At 42.2% G+C, this 21,443-nt stretch overlaps 1 protein-coding gene across 3 annotated transcripts in view; it reads right to left on the reverse strand.

Annotated features, from left to right (window-relative positions):
* Positions 1-16,391, reverse strand: part of CLMP (CXADR like membrane protein) — a 43,295-nt gene extending 26,904 nt beyond the window's left edge. Inside the window, exons 1-2 of one of the 3 annotated variants that reach the window (XM_032201909.1) lie at positions 16,350-16,391; positions 14,761-15,103 (exon numbers count right to left, since the gene is read on the reverse strand). In XM_032201909.1, the coding sequence (XP_032057800.1) occupies positions 14,761-14,908 (148 nt within the window). In that variant the 5' untranslated portion in view covers positions 14,909-15,103; positions 16,350-16,391. Of the gene's footprint in view, positions 1-14,760; positions 15,158-15,265; positions 15,287-16,349 lie in introns of those variants that run through there. The other 2 variants (XM_032201910.1, XM_032201908.1) reach the window with 2 other exon arrangements.
* Between the last annotated feature and the right edge of the window lie 5,052 nt (positions 16,392-21,443).

The raw sequence follows: 21,443 nt of genomic DNA on the forward strand, positions 1-21,443 counted from the left end.
TTTCTTCATCTCAAGTGGAAACGCCTTAACAGCTTCTTGACACTGCAAATACTTTATTTTTGTTTGCCTAGTAGAGGGAGAAGAAACCAAATGGCCTCATATGGGGGACGACAGTGGTTCATTGGCCCCAGACCACACAAATCTCTGCATCTGGCCCTCCTTAACATCTAGAAACGAAACCAGAGCATCTGTGTGCCAGGCAGAGGGTCTCATCTGGCAGTCCTGCAGAATAATCACAGCAACATGCACCCACTTGCAGGTTCCTGGCTGATCCTCAAGGCTCATTTGGGATGAGTATAGGTAGCAGCTTGATTGGAGCAGCCACAGCAGGTTATCTCAAGTAGGATTTATGGTCTGGTTTGTTGTGAGGCCAATTCCCCTGATCTCATGCAACCCCGTAAGTTAACAGCCAGCTGCTTCTGGCATCCTGCAGGATGGAAACTGCTGTTTGGGGGGATGGTATGAGGGGAGGGGACTTGTCATGGTTTGCTCAGAAATGTTTTATTCAGGCTGTTTATCCTCAAAAGAGCATTTTCCTTTTAGATTAAAGTATCTGGATTCTGTTTATTCTAAACACAGGAGACAGGACTCAGGCATTTCCTCTTTTAGGAAGTATGGCTGAGCATATTTCCTACAAAATTTATAAAGAATTGAAGTAAGGACTTCTATGGCTCCTGAAGACTTCAAACTCATCTTCACTAAATGTAATGAAGGAGCCACAGCTCTGTCACAGCACAGTTGCAACACTTAAAATACAAATGAAAACAGACAGCAGCTACAAGCCCTTTGAACAGACAGACCAACTAAAACCTAATCAAAGTATTTACCAATACTCTGCACTGTTTTGTCTGAACACCATAAACCACATCATATAACAGACAAGGCACTTCCCTTTATACAGATGGGGAAACCAAAGCTCCAAAAGGACTCGTAAAGCCACCTGCTGGGATTATAGCTGAGATGACAGGCAAAGTAACGAACAGATTTCAACATTATCACTGAAAAGTTCTTGTCCCAGTTGATTGCAGAGTCACCACTGCAGCTGGAAGCAGAGCCACAGATTCCTGCCTCCCCATCTCTTCTATTTAGATACAACTATCTCTCAAAATAAAGATAGCATCCATTTTTTATGCCATTTTTCATGCATTAGCCACTGCACTTTGTATAGGAAGTCTCTCTCTCCACCTTAAGCACAAGGAAAGTGCCTCGCTCCGTCTTGCAGGAGACAGGAAAGCTGGATAATGAACAGAGCTCCTCTACCCATAAGGCCAACCCATCTCAGCTTCCACAGCATACCTCTGGACTGATGCAAGTCTCATGTTTAATCTCTCAAAACTGCCTACGACATTTTCCGTGGCATCTACCCTCAACATTCATATATTATGCACTACTTTCTTCTGGATTCAAAGTAGAGAATATATGAACGGTGACTGCTATTTAAGATGTCTGCAGAAATAACATCTATCTGCTACATCAAGCCTTCCCCATCTGCACAGCCTGAACATAACCGATGGTGTGTGTTTATAAAGCATGCATAATCATTACCTGCTCAATTACTGTTGTTATAATGCATGGTTTAGCAATAAGTGCTGCCAATTGCAGGGCTCCACCAGCTCCCTGTATTAGGGGGATTCTTCATGTTTTGTTTCTAATTCTGCATCATAATCAAGCCCAAATTTTATGCATGTTGGCTCAGGATATTTTTCTTTCCTTTACATTATCAGTCTGCTTGCCACATCCTTGCTGAAGGGGATTCCTCACTGTAAGTTCTTCTCTTGGTAGGGCAGGATGGCCTCTTTTGGTTGAGGATTATAGGCTCTGACAGTGCCGAGACAGAAAAATACAGCCCTAGACTGATTTAAAGCAACGAGCAGGGCTGTTCCCCTAAGATCAGTTATATGCAGCTACCTACCATTTTCTCCTCCTGTAACTCAGACCCACTCTGTACCTGGCCTTATCCACTGTTAGCATATCGCAGACCCAATGACCATATCCACTCCTTCATGCACTGTATTTAAAAGTGAGTTAGGAATTTTAAATACTAACGATGAGACCACACTGCTGCTTCCCCTCCATGGAAACCAAAGCAAAAGCAAAAGTTTTGGGAGCAAAGAAAACCCAAGTAAGAAAACATTTGAAGAACTGTATTTATTATTTCCTATATTTGAATGTCTCTAAAATAAAGCACTAATTAAACTAAGTGGAGATTTTTGAAAATGCCCAGGTACTATGTTTTCAGAACAGCTTCCAAAGGGCCTGCATTATGGCCTGGCAAGTTAAGCTTTAAATTAGTTCTGAGCACTTGCCAGGAATGTGTGGTTCACACGTCTGCTCTCTGCTACAGTAAGTCACTATTGTTAGCTGGGCCAGTGTTAAATAAAAAGCATAAAGAGCTTGGGTACTAAGTTAAAAAACAAACAAACAAACAAACAAAAAAACCATACAAACTGAAAACAGAAGTGTTCAAGTTAGTAAAATACGTAACTGAGAAACTGATGGGAAATTTTACCTCTTCGGATCTTCAAATCAAGCCTGGCTGTCTTTCTGGAAGAGATTTTACTCAAGTCCTTAAAATGAATGCAAAGATAAAGATGAAGTTCTTCCCCCTCCAATATACTTGAACAATTTTCGATGCTGCCCTCAATTTCCTTCCAACTGTCAGTGTGTGTAAATCAGGATCTCAAAGCTTTCACAGATATGCCTGAGAGACAGATTTCAGATATGTTCTTCTGTAGCTTTACTATGATGAGATACAGAAGTCCATGCACCCTAATTACACCATGGGGCTGGTCAGTATTTAGGACCTTTAGCAAAAAATAACCTTGCTCACAGAAGCTGCTTTGCGATCTGGTGGAACAAACCCAGTTTACAAAAGCCCCTAGGTGAGCACCCCTGGCACCACATCTAATTGTTCATCAGATGTTATTTGAGTATCTGAGGTTCCCAGCTTTCCTGGCTTCTCATCGCATGAATCTATGCTCCAGAACTACCTTGCCTGGGTTTCACACGAGCAGATGTGAACCTGGTGCCTGGCTTTATACAGCAAGCAGGAAGAAAACTAGGTTTAAGACGTTCTGGCTGGCCATGCAAGCTTTGAGTCTGCAGTGTTGTAGCAACAGTGCAAACAGGCAAGGAAATGGTCCCTGCTACAGAGCACTTACATCCAAGAAAATATCCTGAATATTTGCATCTGGTACAATAAAGCCCCGTTTGCTCTGTTCGCAGCCTGGTTTTAGCTTTCCTTTCTTCTGGTGCTTTCACAGAAGAGAAGACACAGGGTAAGGAAAGATGTTTGCTGACAACTTGAAAAGAGAAACACCACAGCTTCCACTGCATTCAATGCCTTTTTCTAATGGGTACATACTCATTGCTATCCCACAATGGAAACAACATGCCCAAGGCATTACTAAATAGGAAAAAGATGGGGGCTCAATTAGAGGAAAAAAGTATTGTGCAATGCAGGATCATTAACTCCAGAGCAGTGGAGCTCGGTTTTGAACATCCCTTGTACCAGGTCACACTGGGACTGAATTAACTAACAGCTGCAGAATTATCTCCTCTCCTTACCCCAGGGCAAGCCTTGAGCTAAATGCAAGGAGCTCTGACAAAGCCAGATATGCTGGGATGCATTTGCCACAGAGTGACACTGATGGGAAGGCTCCAGAACTGCAACATCATCTTCACCCGTTAAGCTAGTACCCAGAACATATTAACAGGCTATCACTTTGGCCTTTTATAGCATCATTTTCAGCGAGTTCAAAGCACTTGCAGCTCATCAGGGAAGGTTTGCTTCATTTGTGAGGGCTTTTACATTTATCAGCCACAACAGAAGCTGAGGCACGCAGCAGTTGAAACCAACATTTTCAAATGCACCCCAAAACTTGGAATGATTAAAGGACACCCAACATTGCACATAGCTGGTGTGACCACATCAGGCTCATGGGTCCCTGGGCTTGCATCTTCAGCAGTACTGGCCCTTTATAAGAAAGTTCACCACTTGAAACAGAGACACTCAGAACTAACAGGCACTTAAAAATGGAACTTGAAATTACTTAAATCATAGTCACTGGCAAAACCAGCAAGGGAATCTAGACATCCTGAATGCTGTTTTGACCAGACACCACTCAATTACTTAAAGCCCCCCCTTGGAAAAGAAATAAGAAAATAAGGTATTAGTCAACACAAAAGCTATGCTTTGTCTTGCTAAAATCCCCACTGTCTCCAAGCAGGAGCTTGAAACAATGGAAATGAAGAGGTTTTACCCACAGCACAGACCACATCAAGCAAGACAAAGCTGTGCTGTGGAAACATCGATCCAGATTGGACGAATTCAGTAAAATAGCTCCTTATGTGAAGTGCTGAGACTGAGGATTAGCAGCAAGTGACACCTCTGTCACGTCTGTGATGGGTGCCTATGAGACAGACCTACTCCAGACATGGGAGAAAAATGCCACAAAACCTTCAGAGCTGATGCAAGACTTCAGAGGCCTTGGAGCAATAATGCCAAATCCCTCATCTGGAATTGGGTTTCTGAACCTTGCTTAAAAAAAAAAAAGCTCTGCTTTGTGCTCGGCTGGCTAATAACTTTTTTTTCCTCCCCCCCCGATAATGCAGCACCGTCAGTTCTAGAAAAAGATATTTAAGTGTCAGCTCACAAGAAAACAGATGAACCCAGCACAAGCACCCAATGGCACCCAAGCCCACAGACTAAACCAAGCCAAGAAAGGCGACCACTGCTCAAGGAACAGCAGCAGGGGGTTATGGCAGTAACAAGCCAACATCAGAGCTTGGTTTTGCCAGATCACTGATACATATTCCTGCTCCTACTTCAGAAGCAGAGGGTCACAGATCCTCAGTTGCCACAAGGAAGCTGAGCATTCCTCTGCTGTTGTTCTGAAACCTGCTCAGGCCCAGGTTCCACTTAGCTCCCCTGTACATTTAGCTCCTCTGTAAATTCAGCCAGGATTCTAAATAGTTGTCTAAGACGTCAGACCTGGTCTGCTACTCATCTATCAGAGCAACAAAACAGCCTTCCTTCCTGGTGTTTGCTGAGCCCTGATTTTAGCTGGGGCCTTTAAAAGCTCCTATAAAGTAAATAAAGCAAGCACTTGCTAATAACCCTTCACTCAGCAGCCCCACTTCACTCAGAGCTTAGTGCAATCCGATGAAGGAAATGAAATGCTTCACTACGTGTGATTGAAAGCTGTGACACCATTTTAAGACTGTTTTTAACTTGAGCAGCCTGAAGTAATCTACCAAAGACATCTGTATATGAGGCTGTGCTCTGGCTTCCATTGGCAAATACTGAGGAGGAGCCAGACCTAGATGAGAACTTCCCCTAACACAGTAGATTAACCCTGCTAAAATTAAAGCAACTCCCGCACCAGATATCCCTACCCAGTCCAAAACATGGAAGGTAGCAGGGTAAAGATATTCAGGGAATAAACTTACCAAAGCTAAGTGGTTTGGCATTTGAATTCTGGGTTTGATTTGACTTGTTACAGTGCAAATGAGAACTGCATCAGGGGAACTCACACCTTCAGCTCATGGCACACCCCATTTTCTACCAAGCAGCTTTCTGATCAGCACGAACGGATGCCTCCTTTACTGACCACACAGCTAAAAGCCACAAAATATTTAACATTTCTATTTCCCTGTTCCTAAGACAGCTGGGATGTGGCTGGGGTCAGTCAGTCTGACATTGCCAGTAGAAAAAACAGTCAACTTCTGCCTCAAGGCACAAGCCCTAAGGAATTCTGTTTCCTCATCAGTCATTCCGCCACCACCCTCTAGCCTTCCAGTCCCAATAGGCTTTTTGAAGGGCATAATAGCTCTTAGCTCTGGGTAAAGCCCTGCAGCAAATCCTTCAGAATTACCTGAAAGTCAATTGAACCCCTTCAGCAGACTCCTTACCCATTTTGAGCAAAAAAGTTTGTTTTCCATGAGAAATATTCATAGTTTCTTACAAGATCCACAGAGCATTTAACAGATATTTGCTGAAGCTGCATGTCGCCGCACTGAAACGAGCTCAAGTGCCAGTAAATGCCTGAGCAAAATGAAGCAATTTCCTTAATATTACCCAACAAGGCAGGATCCACAGCAGGATTCCCAGCACCCCACCAGACGCTGGTCTTGAGTCTCGCTTCATCAGATTTGCTCTGGAATTACCCTACCAAAACTGATTTCCAAATCTGTCTCTGTACCTTTTTTTTCTGCAGAGGTTTGATAAATGGTCTTTTGTTTAGAAAGAAGCCCTGGTGGTGGAGAATGTGGCTTTTTCCTCTTGTCCCTGGAATTGTGATTGGAAATAATTGGAAGTGTCACTGGAAGTAATCAGAAGTGACAGTCCCTGGGCTATAAGGCTTTTGCTTCAAGTCTAACGATCCCCCCCGCAAAACAAAACCTAAATTTAAACAATGAAGTCACAAAGTGATTTGCCTTCAAGGTTGAAAACCCTGCATTTTTATTTTTTTTTTTGAAATGGAAAAAGTGCCTGACTGTTTTAGTTCAATATTCAAAGCTTGCTCTGTTGTACGAAAGATTCCCCCTGCACACAAACACCCCACCATTTCCTGGCACTCGGCAGCCCTACCCCACAGATAAAGGCTTACATCTATATTAAACATCTCCATGGCCTTTAAAATTTTATCAAGGCTTAAAAAAGAAAAAAAAAAATAGCCTAAACAGTCTAAGCTATGAGACTCAGCCAACATGCATCTCATAAATATTCCGAGTACTGGAAAACCACCTCATTCTGATGTTTTTGCTGAGGCACATAGGGGGAAGGGAACATAGCCATTTGATTTTTCATACACCAGTTCCGATGAGGCCTCTCACCAGCCCCGTTCATGCTGAATGCCATCCAGGCACATAAGGAAAGACCTACCTGCTCAAAACGCTTAGAGCCTCAATAGCCAAAGGAAGTGAAAGTCAAGGCAGTAGAAAAACAGTGGGATCCAATCCAATCCACCATGAACTAAAGCTGCATCCAGATTCCCTATCCTTAATTTAACCCCCCCCCAATGCTTCCCCAGCCATCGCTAATGCTGGTTTCCCAACTGTGCTTTTCTTTCACCTTCAGACACTCCAGCAAGCACACTACTCAGAGGCATGTCCGCAGACACTGCACAGTTTTCACAGTTACTATGCCACTGCTCCTATTTACAGTATTTTAGGCAACATCTATTCTGAATGAGTGCTGTTGGGCATATGCTTTAAGACAGATTTACAACTGTTCCCTTTTCCAAAAGCCACGGCGAAGTACAGAGGGGACTCCCAAATACTTTTAGCATAGATGGCTTCCAGGTTCTGCTCTACAGAGCAGCACAGCACACACACAAAAAAATATGAGTCTTGCTATCTAGCATAATTTTCTACTCTCTCACACAGAAAACAAAGACATTCCGGGCCTAAGCACCTGCAGCCCACAGTTTTTGTGAGGACTCCTCTGGTAACAGCCATTCACGTCATGAGTGGCGTTTCTCAGCACACTAAAACCCATTATGCCATTTTTCCTAATCAAGAATATTATTACTAAGTAAGAATAAGTCAAATCTTCCCATCCATCCCTCAGAAGTCATCCCTCCACATGACAGCTCAAGACACTCAGCTTGATAAATCATGGCTGATGGATTCAGCTGTTTGCCACTGATCACTTCCCCCGTGTTTTAGGGCATACTAAAAAGGGAAACAAGTCAGAGCTGCAAGGGTTCAAAACACGCAGCAGTATTGCTATGTTGTCATGAGGCAGAATGCACCCACCTGGGCCTTCGTTTCCTCCTCTGCTAGGTGGGCTTCCTATATTCTCTACCCAACTGGTTGGACTAAATTAGCTACCCAGAGCTTTATGTATTTATGGCACTAGTCACAAAGGATGCTACAGCAGCAGCAATGCCATATTACAGCACACCACACACAGTCTAGTCATTGCCAACAGTTGCCTCTAACTATGCACACTCCATTTCAGAAAGACTGCTCCCAGGAGAGCTGCCTTCCTTCTACAAATGCGTATTTTAAGCACAACAAAAATTTCACTGACCTTTTCCTACCCTAGGCAATTAAACTGCAGGCAGTAAGCTGAGCTTTGGCCTTTCCACCTAGTTAGTTGGGAACAAGTCACACTAAGGCTTCATACTCATTTTGCAGCCTCTAAAACGTGGATGTCAGCTACATGGGAGAAGAGCCAGGCTGAAAATACCCTCTGCAATGTATATCGATTCTTGCAGGACAGCAACATCATGAATCTGTGTCTGGGCCATTAAGAGAAATGCTGAGTTAGCACAATTGCCTCCCCTCCCCCTTTTTTTTTTTAAGCTGTCAAACACTTCACTAGAGAAGGTGAAGCAACAGGTGAAGGCAAGACTTGTCATGATTTTTTTCATCATTCACCAGCACATTTCACAATTGCTCAGTCCTCATCATAACTTGTTGCAAGAAGAAAAAACTTGTTGCAAAGACAAGTTAGATTTCCCTTACATTAATCCCTTCTCCACTTCACACAGAAAAGCTGAGACACCAGAAAAAGGTGTATGAGAAAACCTAGTAGTGGTGCTGTGCTGAGGCAGGACAGGACCCATCCTTCTTACATATTCTGGTTGCTTTTTCCAGAACCTAGTGAGCTTCTGGGGAGAAGAAGCAACTTTACTTTCAGTTGCTAACCCACAGCCAGAGCCCCCAGTCACTCCAGCATATACCTGCTGTATTCTGCCCAGGTGGGAAGCGCTTTTCAGGCAAAGTCTGGAGCTCAGGTTGGTAGAGGTAGCTGAGGTAGCAGAGCTCTGCTCCCTAGACTTTCCACTCAGCCATACTGAATTACTACATTGAAGGAAGAGGAGAATAACAAAAAATAGAAATGTTGCATCCTCCTTCCTCCTGTTGACTTCACTTCCCATCACTTGGCACATTTTCCATTGCTGTGCATCCTGCTCTCACTATTTCTGCATCTACTACTACCCTGTCCTTTGAGGATCTATTCATGGACCTCAATGACCTGAGTTCACCCTTGGCTTTTTGCTGGGCTGCTTCTGTAAACTAACCATTTCTAAAAACAGATGAAGAAAGAGCTCGGGGAAAAGAGACCCAGTCGTCTTCCAGACTGGGCACCACCAACTTCCCACTGCACCCAAAGTAGCCTCTGTTTTGTAACACATGAGTGCAAGCAAGACACGCACAATATTAAGGGCATAAGAGCTAAACTTGTTCTACAGACAAATAAAGCCCATTGCAGACCTGCACTGCATGCAACATACACGAGCAATGCTACTGCCTTGGCTAACCAAGGGGAGTAATTTAGCTGGAAACCTAAAATACACTTTGACTAAAGCTGTGGGAATCATTTCTGGAGAGAAGAGGCACAGCAAGCGGCTTGCAAACCCCTTCTTTGCTGGTACCAAACACACTCACAATCGTTATGTGCAAGTGTGCTTGCCACACGATGCAGAAAGCAGATTTTTGCCAATACACACACTTTGTCAGAGTGACTGTTTACATTGCTTTTCAGGCAGTTCCTACAAACTCAAACAAGTCGCAGACTGTAAACCTGCTCAGTTCCCTATAAAGCCCTGTATTTGCCTTGAGGAAGACAGGGGCATTTGTTGTGATCCAGAGGATAAACATAGGGATATCTCCAAGCCCGTTGTGCAATGACAAGCATTTCTGGGAAGCTCGCTCTGCTGTTACACAAAATGTCCTTCTGAAGTGGGCCAGAGTACCCCACAGAAACAGACCGCTAATTCTGCGGAGAGGAGACAAGGCCCAGTGTGGGCACAGTGGCAAAACACCAGTTGTTTCGCATGGGAAATTCAGAAAAGTTGCCTCCCCACACACACGCTGTTTCTCATGATTAAAAATGAATCCATCTTCAGTATTTCAACTCAACGTTGGCACGCTGCTATTCCCCACTCTGGAAGGTTACCTTTTTTCTCCTTTTCCTTTGTATGGTTAAACCGAAGAAAACAAAGGATAAAAATAACCCCCAAATTAAAACCAACCATTTTAAACGTTACATATCTGAACTATTTCATGTAAAACAAAGCAGCACTAGAGAAAAATAGGGCACTTTTATGAAGTGCCTTGACAGAAAATATTTGATGCAAACCAGCCCTGGCTTTAAAAGAATTTTAGTGTCTCACAAGAAGTGTTAACCCTGATATCCTGCCAGATAGCAACTCACTCAATTATGTCTTGCTTCTTTGAATTCCCCCTGGAGCACCAAATGGGCACACTGCTTCTTTGCTCTTTCCCTATGTTTTCTTAGAGCAGTGTTGTACTAAAGAGCTCTCTGCCCTCTCCTAGAAGTAAATTCACACCACCAACCGTTCTTGCATACATCTGGTGTTTTGTTGACTGCATCTAGAATTCTCTCCTGAAGAAAAATCAATTACCTTAATTATCAATTACTTGAAGTTGTCTTTGGGTGAACAGCCTCCTTTTGAGCTAAATAAACTAAGAATAATTACCTGCATTCCTTCATAATCCAATGAAGGAAAAGATGAAATCCACATGGCAAAATCCTGTACAGAGCCCCTGTTCACAGCTATGCATTTTCTTTTTCTTTTTGTACTTCAGTCCTGAGCCAAGAATTTTTGTTAAGTGCTGAAAAAATATGGGGCAAAATCCTTGCCCCACCAAGCTTCTAACCTAAGGACACCATGAAACAAACAAAGGCAACAGAAAAAGACATTAAAAAAAAGAGGCAATAGTAAGTATATTCTATATTGGCAACCTCAGAAATTTAGGAAATACCCAGAGAAGCAGTAGAAATTAGATGAGTCAAGTTTTTGTTTGCTTAAAACAGCCTCCCTTGTTTTTTTCTAGTTCCAGGCAGAAGCATTCTATCACAACGAAAGCTTCCCAGTAACCTCACTGGGAGGAGTGCTGGTTTTTATAACAGCACAGCAGTTCCTGGCTTTGCTGGAGTGTAGTGTTGCAAGGTTTTAGGAAGGGCCTCGAGCAAGTGTGACAAGGCACTGTGCAGGTTACCAGTGCTCTTACAGCAGGAGAAAATACAAGTCTCAGAAGTCAGTCAGTATTCAAGCACAGCCCCAGGCTGACCTGCCACTGTCAAATGCTGCAGAGCAGCTTCCATTTCATCAAGGATTTTCAAGCTGGGATTCTGGTGGATACCTAGGCAAGCGCATGCTGTCAGACCCAATCGCTCATGCCAACAAGCACTACAGGGATTTGCACCATAACCTTTCCCAGCACAGTGAGACAATCAGGTCTTGGTGTTCAGTGCAGCAACTGTGTTCCCCTGGGACAACACTGTAAGAGAGCCATTGACCTCAGCTTTCAGAGCAGAGCTCGGCTACATCCACATAGAACGTACTTTTGCCATTACAGCTGCATCCACTCCAGCAGAATCACTTCTGTACAATACACCAATTTTTATACACTGAACACATCAGACTACCTAAAGCCAGACTAAATATGCAAGTCAGAGCCACCAGGTACACCTGCATCCATTAGCCTCGTACAGTACATCCGTTTCCCTATATCACATATCACTGTACTCTACTCTTGTCTTTTCCCAAGGACACCATATGCAGAGGTAGTTAAGACTAGGCTCTCAAGGCATCTGTGCTTGGTCTTGGAGGTTAGACTTCTTTACATCCTGCTGGCTAGTTAGATTTAAAGAAACCACGAAGACATCTTTGCAGTTATTGAGGTTGAGGCTAACGGCAAAGGTATGAAAGCAGACTTGACCATTCCTCCGTGTAAAAAGAACTCCTGTGGGCAAGCAGCTGCCCGCTTCTCACAAAGCAAGAACTGAGCAATTAGGGCGCTGAGATGAGCAACCCCTAACGCTGTAAGGCAAAGGCTCAGTGTCAGCAGCAGGACACCAGAAAGCTGGATGGCTGCATTGGTTTGGCACATTCTACTCATTTGGATCTCGAACCCACTGGTTTCTGAAGGGCAAAGAACCTACACTAGCCGACAAGTTAAAAACAAATGTAATACCAAAGTCAAAGCAGACATACAAATATTACACACAAACATATTTGATTACAAGAAAATGAAATTTCCTTTTACTTTAGTAGAAGGTTCATTAGAAATATTCAAGATTGACTTGAATTAGGAGATGGGAAAAGGTAAAGGAGATTTCCAGCACCTGAAAATTTAAATCAATTAAACAAAACATATGAAAAAATATTTACTAATTATTTTTAGTCTGAAAAATAAACACTCCATAGTGAAGAATCAGGAATTTTCCTTGGAAACTTCCATTTTCATCTTCAAAATTACAGTTTGTTATATATGAAGCTTGAAACAAGATTTTGACCAGCCATGGACCAAGATAAGAATCAGACATCACAACTGCATGTAGGCAAAATTGGCATGCGTCACCATCCTCTCCACACTCCTTCCTGCTTCATTCACATAGCCTTCGCTACAGAAGCATGGTCTTGCTCTTGGCCACGTTTAGGAAAGTCTTATCACGTTTTAACAGCTTCCTTTAGTAATTGGCTCCTGTTTGCTTCCTCCTCACACAGCTGTTCACTTGTCCCAGAGGTAAACAGTGCAAAAGACAAGGACTGTATACACGTACCATTAATAATAATCAAAACCCAGCAGAGGCAACCTTCAAGGTTTACATGGCTTCTCTAAACACTTCTTCCCACACTACTCCTTCACTTTAACAGTGAGCAAAAGCAAGCCACCACTGGCAATTCTGCACCCTTCTACTACAAAGGCGCAATTAGACTTTCTCAAGGAAGCAAATCAGACCGCTCAGTCTCGTTTTCTCTCCAGCACGAGCCATGAACAGGGACCATAATGATTCCTCTTCCACAGAACATGCTTCTAATGGTGATAAGCAAAGCTCAACTTGGAGCACAAAGATCAAGCTGTCTGTTGACAAGACAGGTACAGCACAAGCAAGTTGAGGGGCAGGTCAATGACAAGGAGAAAAAACATTTTTGGTTGTGTTGTGAGCCCTAGGAAGCCACTTATCCTCTCCATGCCACAGCTGGGACAACTCCCACAGAGGCTGAGGAACGCAGTTCATGGGTAAGTGCATAAGCTCTTCAGGGCAGGGATTGTTGTTTCTTTTGGGCTTATGCATTACAAGCAATTCAGAGATCCCTTGATTCCAAAGAAATGGGAACGGTTAAAGCCCATTACGCTCCACAGATAAAACCAGTGCTAGTCACCCAAAGGATAGTTGTCTTGTCATTACAGCCAAAAGCACTTTTTTCTGTAGCAACAGCTTATCCCTTTTGTTCCAAGCCTTCATCATGGGGCCTCTGTGAGAAGATACACCCTGTGAAAAGGGTTGGTGGATACTGCCATTATCCATCCTCTTTAATGAGGTAAGCGACCTTGCCTTCTGTTTCCTAATTTTTAGAGCCACTTATTAGCCATTTCTGCACAGCAGACTCTGCCCATGCACCTCTAGCAGAAGCCCAGGTGTACATCCAGTTCTTGGTGCCTCATCTCAGTCTTCTTTAAAGACCACCACATTGTAAAGGTAAATGTGCAAATGTGAGGGGGGGGGGGGGGGGGACAAACTGCTGCCTGCAATCCCCTAAGGATTCTTCAACATGTTCAATTTCCCTCATTCCTACAGATAAAGCCTTTGCTAACAACAGTTCCCAGAGCAAAAACGTTTTCCATAATATATTCAGCAGCTCTACAGATGCTGCCTTTCTTTTGGACATCTAGAAAGCTGGCTAGTTCGTGTCCCACACCCGTGAGACACAAACAGGTCTGTGTTGTACAGCATTACTTTTTAGGATCCTATCTGAAGCCCCTTTTAACTGTGTCCACCCACATCAATTCATCACCATGTGGGGCACAACTCTTCCATGGGAATCAAAGACCTGACCCCTTCCACACCTGTATGCAGGTTTCTGGGGGACAGAAGGACCCAGGAATCACAGCCCTTGTTCAACCACAACAGATCTCAGAGCTGTCTGCTTGTCAGCACTATCTTGTGAGCAGAATGGAGACAGAAACTCACTCATCACATTACAGTGCCTCTGGAGATACAGATACCCAGGCTGTTTCTCAGTCACTCTTGTAGGCAAGCCCCCCGAAAGACTTCAGGGCTGCAAACCCTTTCTCCATAGGCTATGGATTTAACAAACCTCTCTTTTCAGCCCTTCTACCTTCACTCCTTCCTTCTTTTAGTGTTTCCTCTCTAGTTTTCTTCTCTTTCACTCCTATTCAACAGGAAATCTCTACCTATTTTTTTTCAGCAGCCCTTTTCCCTCCCCGTTTCATGCTGTCTCTTTTGTTTTTCCCCCCTTTCTCCCTTCTCCCATCCTTTTCCCCCTGAACTCCTCCCTCTCGCACTTCAACACATCTGTTTTTAATCTGAGGCATCAATTGGAAACAATAACCCCTTTTCATTTTAAAAAAACTGAATGTTAAAGGCTCGAGCAAAGCAAAACAGTTTAACAAATTTGACACTGCTTGGAACAAAGACATTTTGTTCACTTTGTTTTGTTACAGAGGCTCAAGCCCCTTACTAGTACATTGTCTAAAAGTGCTGCCCTTTTTAAACAAAAACACACATTCCTAAAGGAGTCTGTTCGACCACCACTTCTAAAAAACGATTCCAGATATTAAAAGATCTCTGGCCATCAACCTGCTAATAACCAAAGCAGCGAGAAAAGCACCAAACGACACTGAAATTGGAGTTTTCCATAAAAGTTTTTTCTTTGCAAACCCGTTTAGCTCATCAGGAATGAATTTCAGTCGCGCAGAGAGGGCGCATGGAAGTTACATTAAACACCGAACACCAAAAAGCCAACCTACCTAAAAAGAGGATGGAAAGTGCAGACATTCCGTCTCCAGGCAAGAGGGGGACTTTTCCTCCCTTTTTCTTCCTTTCTCCCAGGAACAGCAGGCAGACCTGCACAGGATTCAAAGGAACGCCTCTGGAATGCACCGAGTGTAATTGCATCCATGTGCCAGAAAAATAACCAACTTCACTCTTTCTTCCCTTCTGCTATTCATCTCCTTGTCCATATTCCATCCAAATTCAGCGAGAGCTTTTAGATCTGTGGCTGGTAATTCAGGCCCTTGAGTTTGTGGACGAGGAGAGAGGCAGTGCAGCAAGGAGTTCACATCTCCAGCAGCATAGAACAATTTTGCATGTCTGAAAAGAAAAGGAGAGAAGCAGGGGAAAACACTGTGCTCAATGTTCACCACATGGCTGCCTCCCAGAAGAGCCCCTCCCTACCATCAGCTGGGATTAATAGTGAAGACCAGTCATGTGGGTGAGGTAAAGCTAACTTCTAGCAATAATATATATATTTACCTTTGGGGGAGAAACAAGAGGATTTCTCTAGTGTCAAAACAGTTAAGTTTGGAGGCAGTAAAATCCAGCATGGAAAAAAGAATCCGATTCGTCACTCAAGGGCTGGAGACAGACTCTCTCGGAAAAAGCACACATGCTCTGCAGAGTTATAAACACTCACGTATATACATTTTATACACACTGTATCTTTGTAGATAGTAAGCTACAGAATTAAAGCTTTTAGTCTTACTAGAAGGATTTCTCCTGTCTGGTTTATTATTTTCTCTTTGAATAAATCTGAGTTTCTAGGATAGAAAAATCCTAAAAATTCATTTAATCACACATTTTATTGGTTCTTTCCCAACTAGCAAAAGGGCCAAATCAAGCAAACATTGTATACCTACATTTAGTGACCCCCCTGGATACAATTCATAAGGATACTGTCAAAGGCATTTTAAACCCAAGCAGCCTCCCTTCAGCCTCACACTAGTGCAGTCAGTAAGCAAGCTTAAAAAGCTAGCTTAAATACACCATATTTTCTGCCATTGCTGCGGTTCAGAGAAAACTCTGTTTCCATAAGAAGGATAAAATTTAATAGAGTCGAGTTCACAGATGGCTTTGACCATCTACAGAGCCGAAACAGCCGGAACTGAACTTTTTTAATGCCTTGCTAACATTTCTAAATTGTCCTGCTCACAGCGAGGCCATGGAAGCAGTGTTTGACAAGTGCACATATGTACCACTGCTCTGCTCTACAGCACTTCATACATACAGGTCGTGCTTACACGTTTACTTCCACATACCCTGGGATATATCTGCTTTTCCGAAAAGCAAAGCACTTCCAGCTAGTCCACTTGGGTATCAACAGAGTAACACAAACACCACAGGGGCTGTAAAACCAACCAAGTGTCTGAGTAAGCATTCGGGTGGCTGTCTTCTGCTGACCTGTGCTGCCACAGCTTTGCAAATCCCAGGACCCTAACTAGATGATTTAAACATGCTGAGGTGCATCTAAACAAGCAGCAACTGTACATTTTCTAAGCACAGGCACACTCACACAGCAATGTCCAAAATGCACAGCTGCTTGCAAATCAAGTTGACCCACCTTGTGCAACTTGGGACTGAAGGAAAGCTTTGAAGATAAAAATCCTCTGCTTCAGAAGCACTTACGAACATATCTGTATGAGGACAAGCAGGACATATGCAAGGTTGCTAGCCTGGAGCTTGCAAGCTCTGACTTCAGTCCCAGGCTCTCTTAGTAGCTCCCTGGGCAAGACCATCACCATTTAGTTTCTAAACGGATATCCCTGTAAAATCAGAGTCAGCATGCTGCTCTCCCTCTTCAGGGATGAAAAACACAGCATCATTAAGTCCACAGTGAAGGGTACTATGTTTAGAAGCTCTATGGGCCTTCATTATCTTGGCTCTTCATTACCATACAAGCCTTTCAAGCATTCACTGGAAGATGGGAAGCATTGCCACCCCAGACAAAGTGAGACTTGAGATTCAGGTAAATACCATTAGAGAGAAATAATATGGATAAAACTTATCTTTCTACATTCTGTTTCATTAAACAGCATCCTTTTACCCTTCCTAATTCACACATAGAAGCAATGACCCAACTCCTCCTCTCCAAAACAGCTGTTCTCTGTAACAGTGAGAAAGTGTTTTAGACAGAGTATTTAACTAATACAGGTGAAGGTAACAGCTCCTACAGAGCATCTTTATCTGCATCATCTGCCATAGCATTGGAGCTGGATTCCTTCAGAGCATCTCCCACACCCTTGACCAAACAGGCTGCTTGCTTTCAGACAGTTGACTGGCTCTGAGAGACCATCATTGATTTTCAGTGCAGAACACAAATCAATGGAGAAGAGTGCATTTAATCCTTTCCTCTGCTTTCCAGAAGCCAAGCAACACCGAGCTTGTCTCTCTGCATTACAAGTCTGACAGAAGATGTCCCAAGCTATGCTGTGAATACCCAGCGTGCTGCTTTGCTTTAATAGAATCAATGCAGCACAAACCAAGACAGAGAGAAGTGGTGACACCCTGCATTTGCTGCCTCGCCTGCACAGAAACACAGAGCTGGGATGTTTGGAATATGCCCCCAGAAGGGGAGGAGGATGCTGAGGATCAGAGAAGAGACCACACATGACAGATCTCCTCTATCTTCTCAGAGTAGCCACTCCACAGCCTGTTCTCCCATCACATTCAGTCCTTTCTGGAAGCAACTCAGAAAAAAATTATGTTTTGGGGTTCAGTGGGGATTCTCCCTCTGGTGTTCATAGCCCTTACAGCAAGGTATCTTGCTTGTCTGTGTAACAGCAGTGACAAGCTAGCAAGGGCTGATGTAAGTATGTAGAAGGACAACCATACCAGTTACACCAGCACAGCTTCTCTCAAGGAATTGCTGACTGCCTGGAGGTTACATAGGTCTTATCTATAACAGGTTATTTTATTTTAATCCCCAGAAGGGGATAATTCTTCTAGAAGACTCATGAATGATTTCACCTGTTCCTATACAGTGCTAGCACAGCATGGAAGATATCTATCATGTGTTTCTCAGCAGGGAGAGAGAACAGGGCAGTAGAGAAACTGCTGTTTGTTGTCATAAGCATTAAGGAAAAACACTCGGTAAACAGAGCTGTTTCCAGGGTTTCTGCACGGCTTTTAACAGGCCACAGCTTTTAAGTCTGGGGTAGGTCCAGATTAAAATAGCTGTATACAAAACACCTGTAGAAACCCTACAAGTCCCACACTAGCCTTTTCATTATCTTCCCTAGTGACTTCTCAGTTTCAGCACCTTTCACATTTGCATCAGTCCTACCAGGAAAGTATGTTCCCTCAAACCCTAGATCCTGCCAGGCTCTTCCTAGTTTATTCCTGTACTGGTTGAAGCATGTGGAGGGGACCCTCTCCTAACCTTTTTTCTTTTTAAAGCGTCGGGTTATTCTTTTCACCTGGTTACTCCTAACTCCAGGGAAATAGCCCCTTGAGGTGCTTCACTGCAGAGCCACATGCTGTATTCTGGGAGTCAAGTGGTGCTGCATGCACCCAGCAGCAGCTCTAACACCAGAAGAAAAAAAATATATATATAATAATAATAATAAAAAGTAAAAAAGAAAAAAGAAGTCCTGCTTGGACATTCAAAAAAGTGAAAAGTAAAGAATCCAGCTCTTCTCACCTTTCTTTTCTACTTCTTCTTCCAGGAGTGTTATTACATAGCAGGAGTAAAGGCTATCCCTACTCAGCCACTCTCTTGTATCGATTCTTTTAGCCTGCTCTCCGAGACTCCCAATATAAGCTTACTGCATACAGCTTAAGTGATTTGAACAATTTATTGAGACAGCCAGTAGAAAGACAGTGCTCATCCATAAGGATGCCCAGAAAGGCACTTTACAACTCCAGAGCAAAGCTGTGCTGCATTCAGCTTCTGGCTTTGAAATTTTAAAAAGTACAAAAATGCACTTCACCAAAGGAAAGGTAAGCCACACAGGCAAACCAGGCTCCAAGTAGCAGAGCTCAAAACAGATAAGAAAGAATACTAGGGCAGAAAATAAAATCATTCACGTAAGCTTCTTTTCACAGTAGTCTGCTGTTAAAAAGGCTGCTTCATACCACGTCAGTACTCAGATATTTACTTACAAACTAGTTGTTTAAGAGTCTCCATCTCTCATGCAGGCTTCAATAATTGATCATAAAAGCACCATTAGTCATTTAATATTGGTGAAAAGTGTCACTTCAACAAGCCTCACTGTCAGTAAGTGCATCTCTGACTGATAAACAAGCAACCAGAAAGCTTCTTTGAACTCTAGCTATTTTTGAAACATCTCAGGCCATGCAATTTATTGCTCCAACATTTACTTATTTATTATTTTTACATGAACACACACTTATTGCTATTTAGATAGTCTTACCTGTGTAAGCCTATAACTAAATTTAATGTTTAGCTGAGCAGAAAAGAAGGGTTTTTGCACCCAAAAAACACTCATTTAAACTTTATTAGCTTTATATTGATAGCAAGGTGGCCAGCAGCTGAGCACAATGTGAACTGCTTACGATACCATCATTGACTTTAAAGTAAAGGATAAAATAGGTCCAAATCAACAAGCTTTCATTATTCACAAAAACAAACAAACAAACAAACAAACAAACAAACAAAAACTCCAATAACAGAGAAATTCTGCTTCTAAGCCATACACTTACCAAACTTTCCTAAGACAAATAACATCACTTAAACTCAAAGATTATAAGAAAACCTAACTGAACAGAAAAACATCATAGCAAGCAATAACCCCTCTTTACCTTCACCGTTCATTCATCACTTCTATCTAAAATATATATATTTTATATATATATATATATATATATATATATATGTAAGAAATGCTGGATTTTATTCAGTTTCCTCTGAAACGTTTGCCAGTGAAACACCATGCCTTAATTTCCCATCAGTGGGATTGGATACTTGGCAAGTGAGTTGTATCTACTATCCAGAGGTGTGAAGCCTATGAGATGAAAAGGGATGGTCAGCACACAACTTAAAAAAGCAAGAGAGAAGGATATTTGGTTTCTGAAGTGGAAGAATTAAGGTGAATTTTACTTTTAAGTGTGTATCTGTTTGTAAGTGCTTTCATATATTTATGTATTTAGTTTTGATGTGTATTTTTAACATAGGTGTATTTATGTTGGTAGAAAGTATAAGCAAGCTATCTAGAAAAAAAGAATGTGAAAGTAACAGATAAGAAAGGAGAAAGAAACAGTTGTTTATAGTGCAAGGTAATTAAAATATTATTTATTTAAATATTTTTAATATAAAATTTAATTTGTTTAGGAAATGCTTTCAATGTAAAGATTGATTTATTTTTTTAAAAATTGTTTTCTTTAAATAAGAAGTTGGAAGGATTTTATTTTCATTATTGGCTTGCCTGAACCAACAAAGATCAAAGATGCAGAGGTATATGATATATCTTCTGATAATGCTATAGGTAACGTGTAAGTAGTTCTTCTATAAGGTAGAAAAAGTAAGTAAAAAACAGCAAATAAAATACAACGATGTCTAGGAAACCAGTGAAGCCTTCAGTTAATCACGGCAATATGAGCCTACCACTAAGTAGTAGGATATTCGTTTTAAAATTAGTATCTATAAGAGGACTCTTTTCTTATGTTATACCTCTCGATTAAGTACAATTTCTGTGAGTAGGGGCATGATTTGAACACACAAAGTCAACTTTGAAATAAATGTAGTATAGGAAAAAATGCTAGGGAAGGATTGAGATTGATTGTGTTGTGTTCTGCCTAAGCCTTTGCTCAGGGAGGCTTACATAGTTCTGGTTTATTTTTAAAACAACTCTTCTGTGTGTTAATATTTGAGTTTTGACTGGGCTTTTTTGTGTTGGCATGGCTCTTCACAGGAGAAGCTCCTGCATTTGTGAAGCTATTAATGGAGGAAGACAGGTATACAGCTCTTGTTTTTCTCTTCCCAGCAGATAGCTGCTGCCCTGGAGTAGGGATAGCAAGTACGTTGGCACATTGCAGTTGATAGATATCACTAAGCTTTTAAGCTAGCCCTGCTACTGACCTCTGATGTGATATTCAGCACAGTGCTCCCCCCCCCCCCCCCCCCCCCCCCCCCCCCCTTTTTTTTTTCTTGTACCATTTTTACACAGCACAGTAGCTATGCAGCTCCTACCAATCTCAATTTCAGCTGGAGCCTTTAGATGTTGTAGAATGTAAACCAGAGATCTGTTTGCCGAGTACTATCACAGTATGGAACATGGTGCTAATTCTGAGTGCAAATTCTTTCAGGGATAGATAAAACAATGTGAATCCAAAATTTGCTCAGATGCTTAGAAGCAAAACAAAGCAATAATGTTTACTGTAATTGGACAGATAGAAAGTCAATACTGTAAAACAGATTTCTTTTAATTGACTTTAAATCATGGTCCTGTAGCACCCATAAGTAGACTTCCAGAGTTTCCTGCATCTATTTTCTACATTCCAGAGTCTCTTATTCCTCAAGTGGATTGGAAATAAGAAGGTTTATTATAAGCACCATTTGGACTCTAGAAATTTTCTTCTTCAAAGGTCTCCATAAAGATTAAGCCTGACTTGCAGAAACATTAAGGAGTTTCTCTTACTCAAGGAACAAATGTTTACAACTTTTTAAAATGGAAATGTTGGAAGTGTGCTTTCTTTT

Source organism: Aythya fuligula, chromosome 22 (genome assembly GCF_009819795.1).
Source record: "Aythya fuligula isolate bAytFul2 chromosome 22, bAytFul2.pri, whole genome shotgun sequence".
Taxonomy (NCBI): domain Eukaryota; kingdom Metazoa; phylum Chordata; class Aves; order Anseriformes; family Anatidae; genus Aythya; species Aythya fuligula.